Source organism: Elaeis guineensis, chromosome 4 (genome assembly GCF_000442705.2).
Source record: "Elaeis guineensis isolate ETL-2024a chromosome 4, EG11, whole genome shotgun sequence".
NCBI classification, from domain to species: domain Eukaryota; kingdom Viridiplantae; phylum Streptophyta; class Magnoliopsida; order Arecales; family Arecaceae; genus Elaeis; species Elaeis guineensis.
This window is the reverse complement of record NC_025996.2, coordinates 9,171,518-9,188,982: the sequence shown is the minus strand read 5'-3', so window position 1 is coordinate 9,188,982 and position 17,465 is coordinate 9,171,518. Positions and strand designations below refer to the sequence as shown.

Below are 17,465 nucleotides of genomic sequence, written 5' to 3'. Positions count from 1 at the left end.
TGGCAGCTATGTCCTTTGGAACCGCTGGTCTCTCTGGCGACATGTCGCTGGTCTCGCTGGCGACATAAACTCTCAGGACAATCAATTGCCAACGTATATGCCCCCATTGACGGGGTCTTTTACATAGTTAGGTTGTCAATTCATAATATTTCTTATATCATAATTCTTCATAAATCATATTTCATATTCTAATTTCGATAATAAAAATATATAATCATGTAGTATCGAAATAAATCAATATAATGCATCATGGAATCAATATGTTCAATCATGCTTTATCATAACATTTCAAATAAGATATTTTAATAACAAAATACCATTCATCCAATTCATGCATCGTTTCACAAATCATGTCAGAAAAATGTATTATAATTTGTCGATAAATCTAAAAAAAGTGAAACATTACTTACCTCGAACGTATTCTAATAAATCCACATAATTCTATAAATTTTTTTTAAAAATTTTGTTCGTAGATCATATCGCGATATCCCATGATCAAACATCCACAATCCTATACAGAATCAATTTCAATAATTAGAAGGAATACGAATACCATATTTCAGTAGTTTAGATTGGATTCGATCATCTAATTTCATCTAATCAAAATCTAATTAGGACCTAAACGATCCAAAGTTTGACTATCAGATCAAATCGGATTCAAAGTGATAGGACCGAGATTTTTTCATCGATTTCATAAAATCAAGTAGAGAGAGACAATTAGAGGAGAGAGAAATCAATGAGGTATAATTCGAATTGATCAGATGACACAATTCAACATTATGATTGGTCCAATATCTCGATTGGTGAAATCAACATGATCAAATCAAGTCATGGCTAGATCGAAATCATGGATAATCAAATCTAAAGATTCATGGTCTGATTAAGGTGGGTGCGAGTACGCTGTCTGATAATCATGGATCAGAATTTTTTATTAGAATAAGATCAAGACTATTAAAAAAAATTTCTTCATTCACTAACCTTTTTAGAGAGAGAATCAATCAAGAGAGAGAAAATTTTAGAGAGAAAAAATTTTAGAGAGAGAAAGCTAATCTTAAATTCTTCAGACAATATGATTCAACAAATCCGATCGATCAGATCAAATCATGCTAAGATTATCATGTGGATAATTCAATAAGATCATGAGAAATAAAATTTAAAAATACCTGATCTAATCAAAGTAGATGTCGGTATACCGTCCGACGATCACAGATCAAAAATCCATCACGAGAATTATTTAAATTCATCATCATTTTTCTCAAAATTCTAGAAATCTTAGGAGAGAGAAATAATCTTATTTATTATTATTATATTATTATTATATTATTTTTTTGCTTCTTTTTCACCTTTTTTTTTCCTTTTTCTTTTCTTTTTCTTTTTCTTTTCCTTCTTTTTCTTTTCTTTTTTTCTTTTTCTTTTCCTTCTTCTTCTTCTTTTTCTTTTCTTCTTCCCGTGGGCTTGTTTTGACCGAAATAGGAGATTTTTAATCCCCTCATTGGTTGACCGGCCGGCGGCGTAGCCGGCGTGGGGCGGCCGTCGGCAGGAGGGGAGGCGATCCGGTGGCAAGAGGGGAACCAAACCGATGGTCGACAGTGACCACCGGCGTCGGAAAAATGGCAAAGAAAGATTTCTTTCGCAACAAAATCCGACGACTCTGGTCGCCGACGAGCATGCACATCGGCACGGAAAGAAAAAGGGAGAAGAGAGGAAGGGGAGGAGGCTTACCTCCATCGCCGGCGAAGCTTTTCCGACGAGAAATTGGACGGCATAGGGATGGTCTTCTGCGGGATTTTTCTGGTGATTACCGCCGTTTGAGCTTAGAATTTTCGATGGAAAGGAGAGAGGAGGGATCTCCTCCTTAAATAGGGCCGGAGAGAGCTCGTCTTCGACTCCGATTGGGAGCCGGCAAGAAGAGGAAGAAGACTCCCAAAGGGAGTCTTCTCCTCTTTTTTCCTTCCTTTTTTTTTTTTTGGCTGGAATTCTTGTTCGGGCCAGGCCATCACAATAATATAAGACATGGTAAAGATAGCGTGAATTTTGTTATCTAGGATTCTGATGTCAGGATGCTGGCGGCCAGAGGCTATTATCTTTTTGAGCATTCAGTCCTGAGAGCTGAGCTACATGCCATTTGAACTGATATCATTTGTGTCAGACTGAAAGTGTAGGTGGAGAAGATCTTCATCATGGATGACTCTGTTACTGTCATTGGTTGGATCAGGAACAATATGACACTACAGTTTCGATCTAGAATGTTTATCGAGAGGCAAATAGTGCAGTAGATTAGGTTGTATCTTTTGTAACCGAGCATTCTAAAGATTGAATTTGGAGATAGGATGACGCTTGCCGACTGGCTTTGCAGGATATTTTATAAATTTATTTTATAGGCTGCCCTCGTATCCGAGTGGCATGACCACCCATTTGTATCCAAAGAAAAAAACTAGGTCCGTAAAAAACCCAGCTTCTGAAATGGGCTTGTTGTTCGAGGACCGTTAGGCAAAAAGGCCATCGAGCTTGTTACAATTCACCAAGCGCACGGATGACAATTCGATAGACTCTCAAAGTCTCTAGCCTAGGAAGTCTGGTTCGGGGTTAGCCTGATCTCCAAAACAATCCACCGGAAGGCCCAAATTGGATAAATTACTATATACGTCCCGCCCGGTGCGTTCACCATCTCAACGTATAAATCCCCATGCAGAGCAATAACAGTACAAGTTCTTGTCCAAATCGTTTTCCCGAGTCCTATGGCTTTCCGGATCCCAGAGCAAAGCCAATATAGCAACAGGAAAGCAGAGAGAGCACCAGAAAGAAAGCTACAAAGCTATGGCCAACCCAAGGCTTGAGCCATCCAAGACCTTTGGTGGTATCACAAAAAGTGAGTTGGAGATGGGAGTGAAAGAGATCGTTCAACTCTGTAGCAAAGACGGCTTATCAAAGCCCAAAGCAACAGCAGAGGAGGAGGTGGAGGAGACGGGAACGGACCCACGAACTGAGAGACAGAGGTACCGTCAAATCTCCGAGCTCTTTTAGGCCACCGCTCCCAACGATGGAAGCGGTGACCCGAAGCAGAAGTAGAACTGACGGCATCAAATGAAGCCAAAACAGGGGAAGAAGCAAACTGAACATGAATAAAGTTCAGGCACTTTATTTGGCGACTCACTTTCGAACTTTTTCAGTACCTTCTCACTTTTTATTAGATGATGCAAGATACACATTGCAGAATGGTTCTAATTAATAATCTCTTTTTTAAGAGGGTGATAAGATAGGAACAGGAATTCCTTGCCTAGTTTTACTTATTATTGTTCAAAAGTTCCAAAAAAAAAAAAATGTTTTACTTTGAATTTTGATTCGGTGTTTGGTGTTTATTCTGATGTGATCAGTTTACTGGTTTCAGTTTCTCACTGGTTGCACTTGCCTACAATTTATTTGCTACAGACGTTTTTGTTCTTCCTAAAGATCTAATTTCAAGTCTTGCCTTCATCTCAGCTGGGTGGTTTGAGAGTGATTGGAGAATGGCTACCAACCGCTGCTATATGGGCCATTGCTTATACACATGTTTCTATCAAGACAAAAGATTGACATAATGGGCTATAGTTTTATCATGTCCTTGTGGTGGTCCTTTTAACCCAATCTCTAAGGTACTCACATGGCCAACCAAAACAATTATCAGTATAACTGTATACTGACATGAGAAATCATCCAAGGAACCAAGAGTCGTATGTCGAAACAAATGACCTGCAAGCAAGTCTCTAAAAGCTTGATGTCCTGGGCCATCTCTATGCATGGAGAAATTATTTGATGATAAATCAGCATTCCATTCATCTCAGATTCGAGAAGATCGAAAGTTATTGAGATCCATGGGATATCTCAAGATCTCATGGACTTTAAACAAAATAAATAGATAAATAAAACTCTCAAGGACTCAACCAATTAATATTAGGAGTGTGAGTGCATGAAATAGGTTCAAATGTGGCAGGGACAAGATTTGACAATGAATACGCAGAATTAAAACCCCTTGGGTCAGGTATAAACCTCATAAAATAGGATCCAACCTGATTGGACATGCAAATTTTGATTTCAACGATACAGATTTATCCTTAAAAATTTATGCTTAATCTAAACAGGGACACGATCCACCACTGACCCCTAATCAATCTGTTGGACCTGATAGAAATCTTAGACCAATAAATTTGAATGGATATATGCCAACCCAAACACACTTGGGATCAGGATCAAAGAGAGTAAAATTAATCATCTTTCAAATACGGGCCAACAAGTATTTCCAAAAAAAAAGAAAGAAAGAAGGAAAGAAAGAAAGAAAGAAAAAAGGCCCAAAAAAATTGGTTTTTGAACGGAGAAAAATATGTTAATAATTCTATCCTGATGTTCTTCGTCTCTTTCCCACTTGTTTCTCGGGCCGCACGGCAACAGAGTCTGAGGCTCTATCATTCTTTTTTGGTCAGTACAATGATTGAAAGAGGAAATTAAGCATCGTGTTGTTAACCAGTTAGCTGTGATGCTTTTCAGTACGTAACAGTACTTCTTTTTATGCTTTTTGGAGCACGCCTATGCTTGGTCACACTCTCTGCCGAACGTTGGCTGCTTGTATACGTTTCGGAGTAGTTTTGAGGCTTTTGGTTCCCTTGTAACAGTATTAGACGGGGTTGGCGAGTCATGTTGCTATATCTCCCTTCAATCCATAAACTAAAAGCTAAACGAAGGATGTGGTAGACGTTTTGTCTCCATCTATTTTTGTTCTGAGCTGTGGCTGCTTTTGGGTTTGTTTTTGAGATTTATAGCTTCCAATGTGAGCTTTCCTTATCATTTGTACACTTCATTGATATACAATGGTTTGTCGCAAATGCAAACAATGTTCTTAATTTAAGAAACATAATTGTTTCATTATAAAAATTCTGTTTTCTAAAATGTCCCTAGTAGTACAACATCAATCACTTCAGCCTCGTGATTTGTCGTGCTTAAGTTGGAAGAAATGCACCGCAAAAACAAATTTACTCAACCAGCCTATCGGTGTGATAGAAACATTTTTTCTTGACCAGCCTGAAATGTAAGTGTATTTGTTAGATATTTGAAAAATCTCTAATAAAATGGCAGATTGCAACTATTATAGTTCTTCCTCGCATGCATAATGTAGGGTCTGTTTGGATGCTTGGCTAACTTATCTGGAGAGTATAGCATGACTGGATGCATTGAGAGAAGATTAGTAACGAAATTTTCCATTGAACAAAATTTTACTTCCTACGATTTCAGGACCAAAGAAATGATATTATATCCTAATAGTTTAGAGTTCTATGGTCTGGAAGCCTTTTTCCCTATTGCTGATGCCTAATATTTCTCTATGGTGCTATCACTCTGTTAAAGTTCAATCTTGTGGAGAATTTTTCTTCAAATAGAATGTTTAAATATCCTATCAAACCCTAAATTTATCTCGTGGTATGCATATCCTATTTTATTAAGAATATTCAAAAAATATATTTTCATTTAGTGATCTTTCTTGAAGTTTTTTTTTTCTTTTTTTGATCCTTTTGAATTTGTTAAGCTATTATATAAATCGTCAACATTTATAGTGTCTGATATTTTGTTATAAAAATACGTTTATATATAAATAATAAATGTTTTCTTCTTTTATTTTTCAACATATTGAATTATTTGAACTTTTGTTGCAAATTTGCTATTTTTTTTATTTCTATTTACCTTATCTAACTACGGCCAAATGCTGCGCTTCTTTTCTGGTGGAAAAGAATTTTTTAAGAGAAAGATGCTGCCGTCTGTTTTGGATGAAGGATTAAACTTTCTGACTATATTTCAGTTTTCTTTCTTCAGATAAAGGAGGCTACTTTGGAAAAGAATGGTTGAGATAAAAAAAGGTTGAGTAGGAAGGAAATGTAATGAAGAAGCGTTGGGTCACAATGTTCCGGGAAAGAGCCCATGCACTGAAGTGGAGATGTAAAGCTAAAAAGGCTTAAAAGGATATCATAATCATCTTAAAACTTGAGGAGGGGGAGAATAGTTGGCAGGGAAGATGACCAATCCCATTCCGCTGTAAATATTCTTGAATGCAACATTATTACTGTTCTTCTTTTGAGCAAACAATATTTTTCTATCATTCAAAACTCCATCTAAATCCAATTTGCAAAGTTAGATCCTTAGCAATTCGATTCCAGGTCTAATATCTGACAGTTTATTTTGTTCTGTGCATGTTCTCGAGAGTTCGGACTTTTTTCTTTTCCTCCGTTTTCTTTTATTAGTGAATTAATGTTAAGTTAATTAGTTTCTTAGTATACTATTTTGTGACCTGCACCTTTCATCACAGTTGGAACATTTCAATTTGGATGGCAGCTTATAGAGATTTTAATTGAAAAAGATAACATTTTTTATCCTGGTGACAATGATGTTATCAAGTAGTTACTCGAAAGAAAAATGATCTTATCAAGTAACATGATGTTGTTCTCTTTCAGGATTACTTTATCATAAAGGCTGATTATGACAAATTCTATTACTTTATTTTAACAACAATCTAATCAAAGCCAAACTACACAACTTAGGGCTAATCTTTGCATTATCCTGGTCAATGATGGTGATCCTAGGATCCATCATAAGAACTCAAGAGGGAGAACCATGGCATTTCTGGCCTATTTTTCACTTTCCATCTTGTTCTTTTTTTTTTTTTGAGTACATTTCACTCGCCATCCTTTAACCTCCTGAGTCAACATCCTCTCTCCAATTTACGGACAACCAATTGCTCAATCACGGGCTGTTGCACGCATAATGCATGAACCGCATACATGATAGGATCCAGACCCCATTCTTTACTGTGATTCGAGTAATCAAGCACCCCAATTCCCCTCTCAAACCTACTTCTATCATTGCATTAGTTTTTTATGTTCTTTCATTTTTTAAATCCTATCCCCGTCTTACTTGCTACTCATCTATCTCATAATAAATAAAAGGACTCTTAGGGTTCGGGAATGATTCATCTTCTTTCACATTATCGGTCGTTGGACTACACCATATAAAGATGTACAATTAAATCGATCAAACCCTAAAATTGATCCAAACCAATAATCTCAATCCGGTTTAAATTCAATTTTTCAAGACTTAATTCAATTTTAGTTTAAAAATTTTTAAAATTGAAAAAAATAAATTTAATCTTCATTTAAATTTTAAAAAATTCAATTCAAATCAAACCAAATCTTATATATATATATATATATATATATATATATATATATATACTACTTCAAAATTATTTATATATAAAAAAAACATATGATTTAAAAATTTTTAATTCATACTTTAAGTGGTCAAAAATTAAAAAAATTAAATTAAATTAAATTATATATATATTTTGATCATTTGAAAGAGTAGAGAAAGAGGGCAAGAGATTGAATAACACCTTACTTAATAAACTATACTGAAACTATATTGTAAGGTTCTATAGTTGGTCTACTACTTTAATTTTTGAATATTTTATTTTAATTTTTTATAAATATATTTATATTAGAATGATGTAATTTTTTAAAGTTAATAAAAAAAAAGAAAGAACAAAAATGACGCAAGTATCCCGAACAGCTTGTGTTTTAATTGCGGTGCCAATGTGACGGGTAATCATGCCAACCAACAGTAAACCGACAGATGAATCCACGCGGGCCTCTGGTAATAACCAGTATTCCCCACAGGTGGGAGACCGTGCTCTCCCCGTCTTCTCCTTTCCAGGCTCGCAAGCAAAACCCACCATGCTCCCCAGCCCCACGCCTTTTTCTCACTCTCCCCCGGCCTGACCCCATTTCCAAGCATCCCTCAGCTTTACAGTCTGGCCGCGGGTCCAACCACATAATTTCGCACTCCCTTCCAAATCTCCAACCGATATAACCTACCCTCCTCCCTTTTCCTTCCTTTCCCGAAACTCATAGAATACCGGATACCCAATTTAGTTACCAGCTTTACCGATTATATTCTTCTAATCACCTTCCACTCTTTCTCATTGTGATAGAGACGAAGCAAACCAGGCCTTTGAAAAAGAAGGAAACTAAAGTTAGTAAAATACTGGATTAGATGGAGAGCTAAAAAAATATTATAGAAAGGAGGTCAAGTTGGCGCTTGGCATGAGTGCTTTAGAAAAAGAATTCCCAAGCACAAGACGTGAACCAAAAGAAATCGTCTTGGTGGAGGCATGTAATAAACAACCATCAGGACAAGATAACGACGGATCATTTAATTTAATTCCCCCACTTAATCAAACAAATTAGACACACATCCACCCTCCGTACATTACACATGAAGGAGGGAAAAAGCACAAAACGAGCTAAGAAAAAGGTAAAGTAAAACCAACAACTCTCCCTCCTTCTCACCCTCCCATACACAACAAGCCAAACGAGAAAGAGAGCCTTTTACATCACCACCACCACCACCTCAGTAGTTTACTAAGTACTCTTTGCAGTCTCAGTTGTGGGGGTTGCTCCTGAAGGAACCCAGAGCCTTGATGGCCGCCGCTCTTAGGATGTATTGGTGGTACGCCGCCGCGGCCAACGCCCCCACGAACGGTCCCACCCAGAAGATCCACTGCCACACCGCGAAGGCGCAAAAAGAAAACGTTATAATTGAGCCGAAAATTACTGAAAATGTTTATAATTTGTAAAACTCTCTAAAGTTTTCTCATCATAATTTTTATCACCTGGTCATCCCAGGCCTTGCCCTGGTTGTAGATGACAGCAGCTCCGAAGCTCCTGGCCGGGTTGATGCCGGTCCCAGTGATGGGAATGGTGGCCAGGTGCACCATGAAGACCGCGAACCCGATGGGAAGTGGAGCCAAGACCTAGCGGTAACCGAAAAAAAGTTAGCAGAATCTTTTTTTTTTTAAAAGAAAAAAAATTGGTGCTCGCTAGGTAGTTAGTAGCATATATATGATCAGTACGAACCGGGATGTGGGAGTCACGGGCGTTGCGCTTGGGGTCGGTGGCGGAGAAGACGGTGTAGACGAGGACGAAGGTGCCGATGATCTCGGCGCCGAGGGCGGTGCCTTTGGAGTAGCCGGGAGCGACCTCGTTGGCTCCCCCGCCGAGGGAGTTGTAGGGGTGCTTCATGATCCCCTTGACGATGCCCACCCCGCAGATGGCCCCCGCGCACTGCGCCACCATGTACAGCAACGCCCTCACCAGCGACACCTTCCTCGCCAGAAACAGCCCGAACGTCACCGCCGGGTTAATATGACCCCCTTCCAGTTTAAAAAATAAGTAGTATTAAGGGGGAAAAAAAAAAAAGATAAAAGGTGAAGTGAGTGCATGGCAAGAGACTTGAAAGGAAGTGTGAGAGAGAGAGAGAGAAAGAGATCAACTAACCAGAGATGCCGGCGGTGCAGTAGACGAGGATGAAGATCATGCCGCCGAAGGCCCAGGCGATGCCGAGGACGCCGACGCCGCCGCACTGGTCGTTCTGTGACTGGACCTTGTAGCCGATGACGGTGGCGATGGTGACGTAGAGGAACAGGAGGGTGGCCACGAACTCGGCGATCAGGGCCCGGTAGAAGGACCAAAGCCGGAGTTCCCCCATGTCCAGCAGCGGCGCCGGAGGTGGATCCGTGTAGTCCTTCGCCGATGGATGCGCCGCCTCCTCGCTCACCTCCTTCGACATCTCTCTCTTTCTCTCTCTCTCTCTTTCTTACTCTCCTCCCAGACCAGCTAGCTCTGGCTTCTTTTCTTCCTCTTACCCTCTCTCTTTGGAACAAGGAAGTGCCAAGGCGTCAGGGGGATTTATGGAAAACTAGTGGGAGCCTAAGAGGTTTCTTTAGAATTTAAAGCAATATTATTTTCTAGTTCACCTATGAAATCATAGAGCGATTTGCTATGACATATGGTTAGCAAGGGCTGGGTTAGCCGAATCAGACCCACAACTTCTTTGGCATCCTTTTATTTTCCAGATAATTGCAGAAAGGCCCGGGGGGGAGTTGGCGAGAAAGATAGAGCGAGAATGGTGGGTGTGGGGCCCGGTTACAGCGAGACCATGTGATGAGATCATGAGGTAGGGAAGCAAACACGAGGTTCGTTGGGTGGAGAGCGGGATGAGACGGAGGAGAAGATTCCGTCACACTGGCGTCTAAAAGCCATCAGGTTCCCTCCCTTCCCAAACGCCAATGCCAAAACGGTTACGCCTCCCCGTCTACCCGCTCCCCGACGGCCGAGCTCTGATCACATGAATCATCACCGTTCATTAAAGACTCGACGACACTACGTACCAAATGGGTTCTCTGGACTAATGATGAGATGCGAACAAGGCACAGGCCTGCCGGTTATGCCAGGTTGGGTTCGAGGGAAGCAATTTCGGACTCGTGTCAGATTTCTACGAGTCAATTCGAACACATTTTGTATTTAGGGTATCCAATTATTGCTGCCACGGCCCACCATGAGTTGGACAAAGCGGCGCTCCTAGCTAGAAATATACCCCTTCCGCGTGCTCCGTTGGACCGTTACTGAACCATTTCGCCGACGATCGTTGAGATAAAAGTGGACGGTGATTGGCTCAGAAATTATTTAAATTTCGAACCACACAGAGAAAGCCAACGGTCCGATAGATCTTATAAAGTGGTGGTACCACACACCACCGGTATAGAAGTCTGGAGATGGAAAAGCCCCGTCAAGTGAGTGGCCAACGTTCGACACGCGGCAATTCCAAATTGGTCAGAAAGGAAAGGTATGGGCCCCATCATGTTGGCATTGGTTCGCCGTCTCCCGCTGAGCTGTCCTTGTCGTCTATCTCGACAGCGCACAATTTCCTCCCAATTTCCAAAACCGCGGCACCAGACCACGGTCGCTTGTTCGCTGTTCGGTCCGGAACAGCAAACTCTGGTTCAGCGCGTAACATTCTTGGCAGCATCTCCGCTGGTCGGTCGTTGTTCACAAGCGTGAAGGTGCTGCCGAGCGCGACGCGTGTCACGCCAAGTCCGACCACCACTCACAACGGTCGAGCGAACTTTTTCCCTTTCGGCGCTTTGTTGATGGTGCCATGGGATGCGTCCGTGAGCGGCTGTTTGGTGTTTGGGGGTCCTGTGGGCCCACCGACGAGTTCAAGCTCAAAGTAGTCGCAACAAGACGCTAAACAAGGCTGGTTGCTGTCCAGGAGTAAACATCTGCCAGAAAGCTCGAGGTTCGTCGGATCCTAAATTTTTCCGTTGGGTATTGACTCCGGGACGTGTCCGTACGCAAAACGACGAGATATTGCCCAAAACGCCTCTGGGTCGGGTAATAGCCAGGCTGCAAGGCCTGCCCCTTCTCCGCGTCTGGCAAAAGTTGGACCATCTCTCTTTACCCTCCCTTCATGCTCAAATTTACTTGACTTTTGATACTAATGCGGAATGCATGAATTCAATATTTCCTGAACTGCTTCATCTGGGTAAATTTTTTGTCTACATTACAGGATTATTCAATACATACTCCTTAAAAGTGAAACATTGTTGATGCCGATACACGTGCACAAGGATATGCACTGAAATGGGTGGGGAACGACTAGCAAAGCATAGCGCTTCCGTGGGCCACTTGTGGTGCTATTTATCTTGATCACAAGTTAATTCTATTAAAGACGAATTAAATTTAATTTTTTTTTAAATCTAAGAATAGTTTGAATGAGATGGTGAAATCCAGCTGGACAACTAGATGTACGTCTCCGGTAATGATTCGCATATCCTTATCCATCATGGGCATTCCTCAAATTTTATGAGGGGGGTTTTGTGCAATTTGTTAAAAATCTAATTTCTTTTTCTGATAACATAAGACAAATTCACCTGGGATTGTTTTTTACTCATCTTTTGATTACATCTTTTTATTTTTATGATTCATGGTGTTCGAAGAAATCCTAGAAAAATCCCTTTTTTCACATCTTAATGCAAAATTTGTATTTAGCAGAGGGATGCCAATTAACAAAGTTTCATCCACCACTTCACTAACCATTGTCCAAGTAAAGATCAGCTTCTTTATAATTCTACTAATTGTAATAATGTCAATGTCAAAATACACATACATATAAAGTTTGGATTCTCTGTGGTGCTTGTTTCATACTATATACAGCTATGCAACTTTGGATAGCTACCACATTATGGGATGATAATGATGAAGAGTTGTCAGACACAGTGCATCGCAATAGGATATGAAACAATCGTTAATTTGCACAACAAGATGACATGATGACTGCTAATTGCCGTAAGGCTATGCAAAATACACGACACAAAAGATCTCGATACATCCCATTGGGAAAAGGAATGATGCAGCAGGTGCTTCAAACCGCGCATATAAGGGTAGGTCGTTGCAGACTAAAATTTCAAATGGTTTTCATCCATTATGATCGTATTAGGTTGGAAAAGTCTACAGTATTAACAGGCCGTCCGCACATGGTTGCCGAGTCAATGAAGCATCAACCTTGGTCGGCTACCGTCATCTCCCGTGCTACCATATCTCTTAAGATATGAGACAAGGACACCAAGCCCTTCTGGCAGCTTCCATCCAGAAGAATATCCTCACTGGATTAATGGAATAATTATAAAAAGCTTCCCCCCGCCCCCTCCTCAATCATTGGAAGCCAGAAGGTAATGCGGATGTGGTCGGTTGGCTGCCTTGTTGGCCACTAGCCATAAGCCGTCCACCACCATCTTATTTTAATTAAATCGGATTGAACTCTAATCAAATAGCAATTAAATGAAGTAATTTCAATGGCGTCGAAGTCACTCATTTCTCTCTCTCTCTGAGGTAGCCACGTATGTGAAAAATCCATTGCAAAATGCGTTTCTTTTTTGTAGGTAGACTATACTTGTCCCATCTAGTGTTGGTTTATGATTACATTTTGGGGTTGTGAACTCAAGACATATAGTCTGATCAGATGCTAATGTGCCACAAATATTCCAAGAATATTCAAGCTTGAATGAATCAGAGCAAGAGTAATTAGTGTTTGTTAGATTATAGGGCTACTCGTCCAAATTTCTGATCAAGGTGTTATAGCATTTGAGAAGGACTAAGATCATTACCAATTTACCATCAATCTCATCGGGTATTGGGACAGGTGTTCGAACGCCCATGTACTCCAATTTGCTGTTTTGATCAGCCCTACAATTGAACCATGACCATCTATTTGGTTGTTAGCTGTGGAATTATCGGTTGTGTCCATGGTTGGCAATCGAAGCAAATTAGTTCCAATGATTGTGCTAAATGAATTTCTCAAGTAAGCACACTCATTTCATGTCAATGAAATTCAAATAATCTACGCCAATCCAAAGCTGAATATTAAACTTAGTTATAATAACAAAAAATGGTCATCACGTTTCTGGTTATATGGGGAAATCTATCATTATGGAAATTTTGTCTAGTCCTTGCCAAATTGTTCTCTGGTATACTCAGCTTGTGATGGTACCTGAGACATCTCTGTTGTTCTGGAGATAATTCAGCTCTACATGAACTCGTGTGTTCAAAACCTCTGGCATGAAAGAATCCAGCAGGTTATGAATCTAACATAAACCCCATCAGTAGAGGCTATGAATCTAGGTGGTGAACTTAGATATCATCCATTGCTTGACAAATACTATTCAGATTTTCTTTGACAATTCTATGTAAATTTTAAAATTCAGACGGGAATTCCGGGACCCATTTCCTTGTATCTTTGCCGACCTTCTAATGGTTCAACCGGTACCAGCCTGGCCCAAAATGAATCTAGACGTGGTAGAATTGCTGTCTCGGTAACCCACCAGAAATTTGATCCTTCATTATCATACCAAAATTCATGTGCCAGGACAAGCTGCTACGTCGATTTTATGCATCAAAACACCATGTCTAGCAAGTGTCTGTGCGTCCGGGATAGCATTTCTCGGCTAGGAGTTGCCTGTAAGTCCCAAGAAAGCATATACATTTTTTTGATATAAACTTTGTTCAACATTCTGTTTGTTAAGAGGAGGGAACCTTACAATTGTCTGGAAGGCTGGTGTTTCAAATGCTGGTTGAGCTTTACAGAATTACTGCATCAAATTTTCATATAGATTATTGTTACTTCTTACCTTTATTTATTTATTTATTTTCATTCTATACTCTGTTTTTGATTTTTTTTTTTTTTTTTCAGTTCCACATGGTAGTTTATATATATTATAAGATCTCGAGGCCAAAGCAAAAGCCCAAAATGGTTAGAAATGCTGATAGATTAACATACCATACCAATTAGCATAGCTTAGTCAATTCTGCGTGATATGATGGGTTATCGCCCGCAATCTAGGACCATTGGTGATGCCCGGCCTACCAAGCTTTAGGGCCTCAAACAATCACTGAGGTAGTGGTCATACCTGCATATGTTTGCATGAGGCAGGGCCAAGATGAAATTATATCGCTTTCATTCCTTCCATTCCAAGATCTCTCTCCCTACATAAAAGCCAGTTATATTGGAAGCAGCATGATTTTTTTTTTTTCTTTTTTCCTTTTTGAAAGTAAAATCATCTAAGCTAGTCACGAAGATTTTGAGATGAACGGGTTGTTTCCACATATCAAGTGACCTGTGATAATACAGTGTAATTTACTTGGAGCAGCATAATAGGATGTCATGGTGAGCTGTGCAAATTTCAGCTGTAAGAACACAAATAAAGATAATTCAGCAGAGGTTGCCATAATAGGACAAGTCTTTTAGCACTACCCCCATTGTTCACTAGTTGTAAGAGTATTATGTCATCTTACCAAGAGTTCAGTACAAGTTTATGGAATAGGGTGCAGAAAGGAGATGATGCTGCTGCTATTGAGAAGCTAGGAGATGCCTTCTGTTAAGTTACTTGTTGAAAGTATCTTGATTATCCATGTTCTCAATATGTATTTATAAAGCTCTTCAAGTCTTTCACCAATAATATATGAAAAATATCAATGTTAGATGTATAGTGCAATGAAGACTAGGGCCTAAAGCCTAAGAATCAAGTCCATAATAAGCATCATTCTCGAGGGCATTGAAAAAAGGGCTGCAATAAAAGCCAGGCCGTATGGAATCATCAGACCTTTATCAGAAGGAACCCAGTAAATTCATATGTTATTGAATAAAGTGAAATGCCAGGATTGGCTGTTTCCAGCCAAACCAATGGTGTTGTCACTGAAGAATATTCACACCAATCACCTAATAGTGCACCAACAATAATTTTTCTGCCTTTACTGTAATGGAAAGAGATGGACATAATTGAGAAGAATATATGTAATGGTGCAGAAGGCAAACATAGGGGGTCAAAAGATGGTAGGTTTCATGCATACAATTGCACATACTAATTCATGCCCCCGACTCTACTCTTGGCAAGAGAGTGGGCCGACTCATAAGAATTCTATGGGTGTGAACAAAACTAAATGCCTCCCCACTACCTACCACCAATATCGTAGCCTAGTCAGATCTGAAGCCAGTTTCGAAGGACAAACTTCCACCATTTTGGCCTAGCAATAACCTTATGCAATTAAATCTTATATATAACTTCCTCAAAGAGAAATGAAAGTTCATGGGCTGATGCCTTTCCTATGGGCAGTGTACAACAAGATTTTAAGGCATCACAGGAAACAGAAACAACCCAAAACAACCCTATCTTATACTTTCTCAAGTCAAGCTTTACAAATTATTCCAGGAATGCAAATTAAATAGAAGAACATGATAGTGGCTAGGAGCGGTTATCCGGGAAAGTGTTAACAATGGCCAATGAAAGATAGGTTGTTCACAGAATTATTTGGGATATGTACAAGGCAACTACATTCACCAAGTCTACCAGCATCATAACATTACTAAAAGAGCATGATCATACTCATGATAAGAAATATTGAAGTACATGCAGAGGGATGCAAATTAGACAGGTTATAAATTCATAGGATAATCACTAAAACTAATGGATCACATCTAACAAGTGCCGCTCACCTGTATTAAGCCAAACTTTGTAAAGAATTGCTATCAAAGTAAAAATTTAGTTCACACATATTTGTAGATTCAGCCCATTTGTTTTACTTCATTCCTTTTTGATTTTTGTCATTTCTAATTGGATCTGTTTGGGATTGTTATTAGCAGTAGAACTTTTGTAGCTTTTGAAAGTAGAGCTTTCGAGAAGTAGAGCTTTTGGAAATAAGAGCTTTTACAAAAAGCTGAACATATATTTGGTGACTAAAATAAAAATGACATTGCGTAATATTGTATAATGAAAAATAATGCAATATAATAGTATATATTATTACATATTAAAATATTATTATATTATATTAATATTATAATAGATTATATTATATGTCTATAATGTAAATATTATTATATTTTAAAAAATTATTTTATTGTATAATATGATTATCATATAATGTAATATTATATTATATTATAATATAATGAATTATAATCTAATCTAATAATAAATTATAATATAACATATTATATTATATTATTAAAATATTATTATATCTAATATAATAATACTATAATAGATTATGTTATATATTTATAATATATTATAATATTAATTTATTATTATATTATATTATATTTATAGTATAATAATATGATATGATATAATATAAGATGTAATTATGAGATTTACTAGTGGGCATTTCAGTTATTAAAAAATTTTATTTAAATCAAAACAGTTTGCTGATATTAGTTAGAAAGTATTTTTAGAAAAATTTTAAAATAAATTTTTTTCAAAGTAAACTTTTTTAACTTTCTAAAAAAAACAAAACAGCTTTTTAATTTTTTCCTTCTTGTCATATGCTGAAAAAGATTTCAAGTTGTAGATAATATGAAAGTGCTAACTAGAAATAAAGCATAGATACGATGGTTTAACATCACAACAACAAACACCAATGGGATTATGTCTGGGTCGGACAAGTGGCCTACCAAGGCTTACTTTATATGAACCGAATCTGACGAACTTGCCAGCAGCACAAACTTCTCTACTCTTGACATAATTGGTGGGTCAACAATGCCAATCCTGACAAAGAGGGGCAAAGGGCAGGTTGGTAATTATCAGCGGCAACACTGTGATGAGGTTGATGAGGGAACAAAGTGTGGTTGAGTAGTAGGATGATGAAGTCAGAGTGCAAATGACACCAAGATCACTACATTGTCAATAGCACCTGTCGATTTTGCAAGGTGATGGGACATAGGAACAGGTAGAATATTGTTGTTGGGGGTAGAGATGAAGAGAGAGAAGAGGGGGGGGGGAAGAAGAAACAGGTTTAGAGAAGATGAGAGTAAACAGAAGTATTGGCAAAGAAGAAGAAATTGGGGTGGTGTCAACTTTAAGATCCAATAAAGCCATATTTTATTATATCTATATATATGTATCTATATATATATATATATATATATATATATATATATATATATATATATATATATATATATATATATATATATATATATATATATATATATATATATATGTATCTATATATATATATATATATATGTATCTATATATATATATATATATATATCTA

The 17,465-nt window shown here is 38.4% G+C and overlaps 1 protein-coding gene across 1 annotated transcript; it reads right to left on the bottom strand.

Annotated features, from left to right (window-relative positions):
* Window positions 1-8,204: 8,204 nt before the first annotated feature.
* On the bottom strand, window positions 8,205-9,762 carry LOC105044023 (probable aquaporin PIP2-6). Its single transcript, XM_010921795.4, has 4 exons — window positions 9,351-9,762; window positions 8,931-9,226; window positions 8,687-8,827; window positions 8,205-8,574 (listed from the first exon to the last, which is right to left on the bottom strand). Exons 1-4 carry the CDS (start codon window positions 9,640-9,642, stop codon window positions 8,455-8,457), a joined length of 849 nt encoding a protein of 282 aa, XP_010920097.1. The 5' UTR covers window positions 9,643-9,762; the 3' UTR covers window positions 8,205-8,454.
* Window positions 9,763-17,465: the final 7,703 nt, after the last annotated feature.

Coding starts and splice junctions, on each gene's coding strand:
- LOC105044023 (XM_010921795.4), bottom strand. CDS start 9,642: ATGTCGAAGGAGGTGAGCGAGGAGGCGGCGCATCCATCGGCGAAGGAC. Junction 9,227..9,350: donor CTGCACCGCCGGCATCTCTG/GTTAGTTGATCT, acceptor TTAAACTGGAAG/GGGGTCATATTAACCCGGCG. Junction 8,575..8,686: donor GCAAGGCCTGGGATGACCAG/GTGATAAAAATT, acceptor GCGGTGTGGCAG/TGGATCTTCTGGGTGGGACC.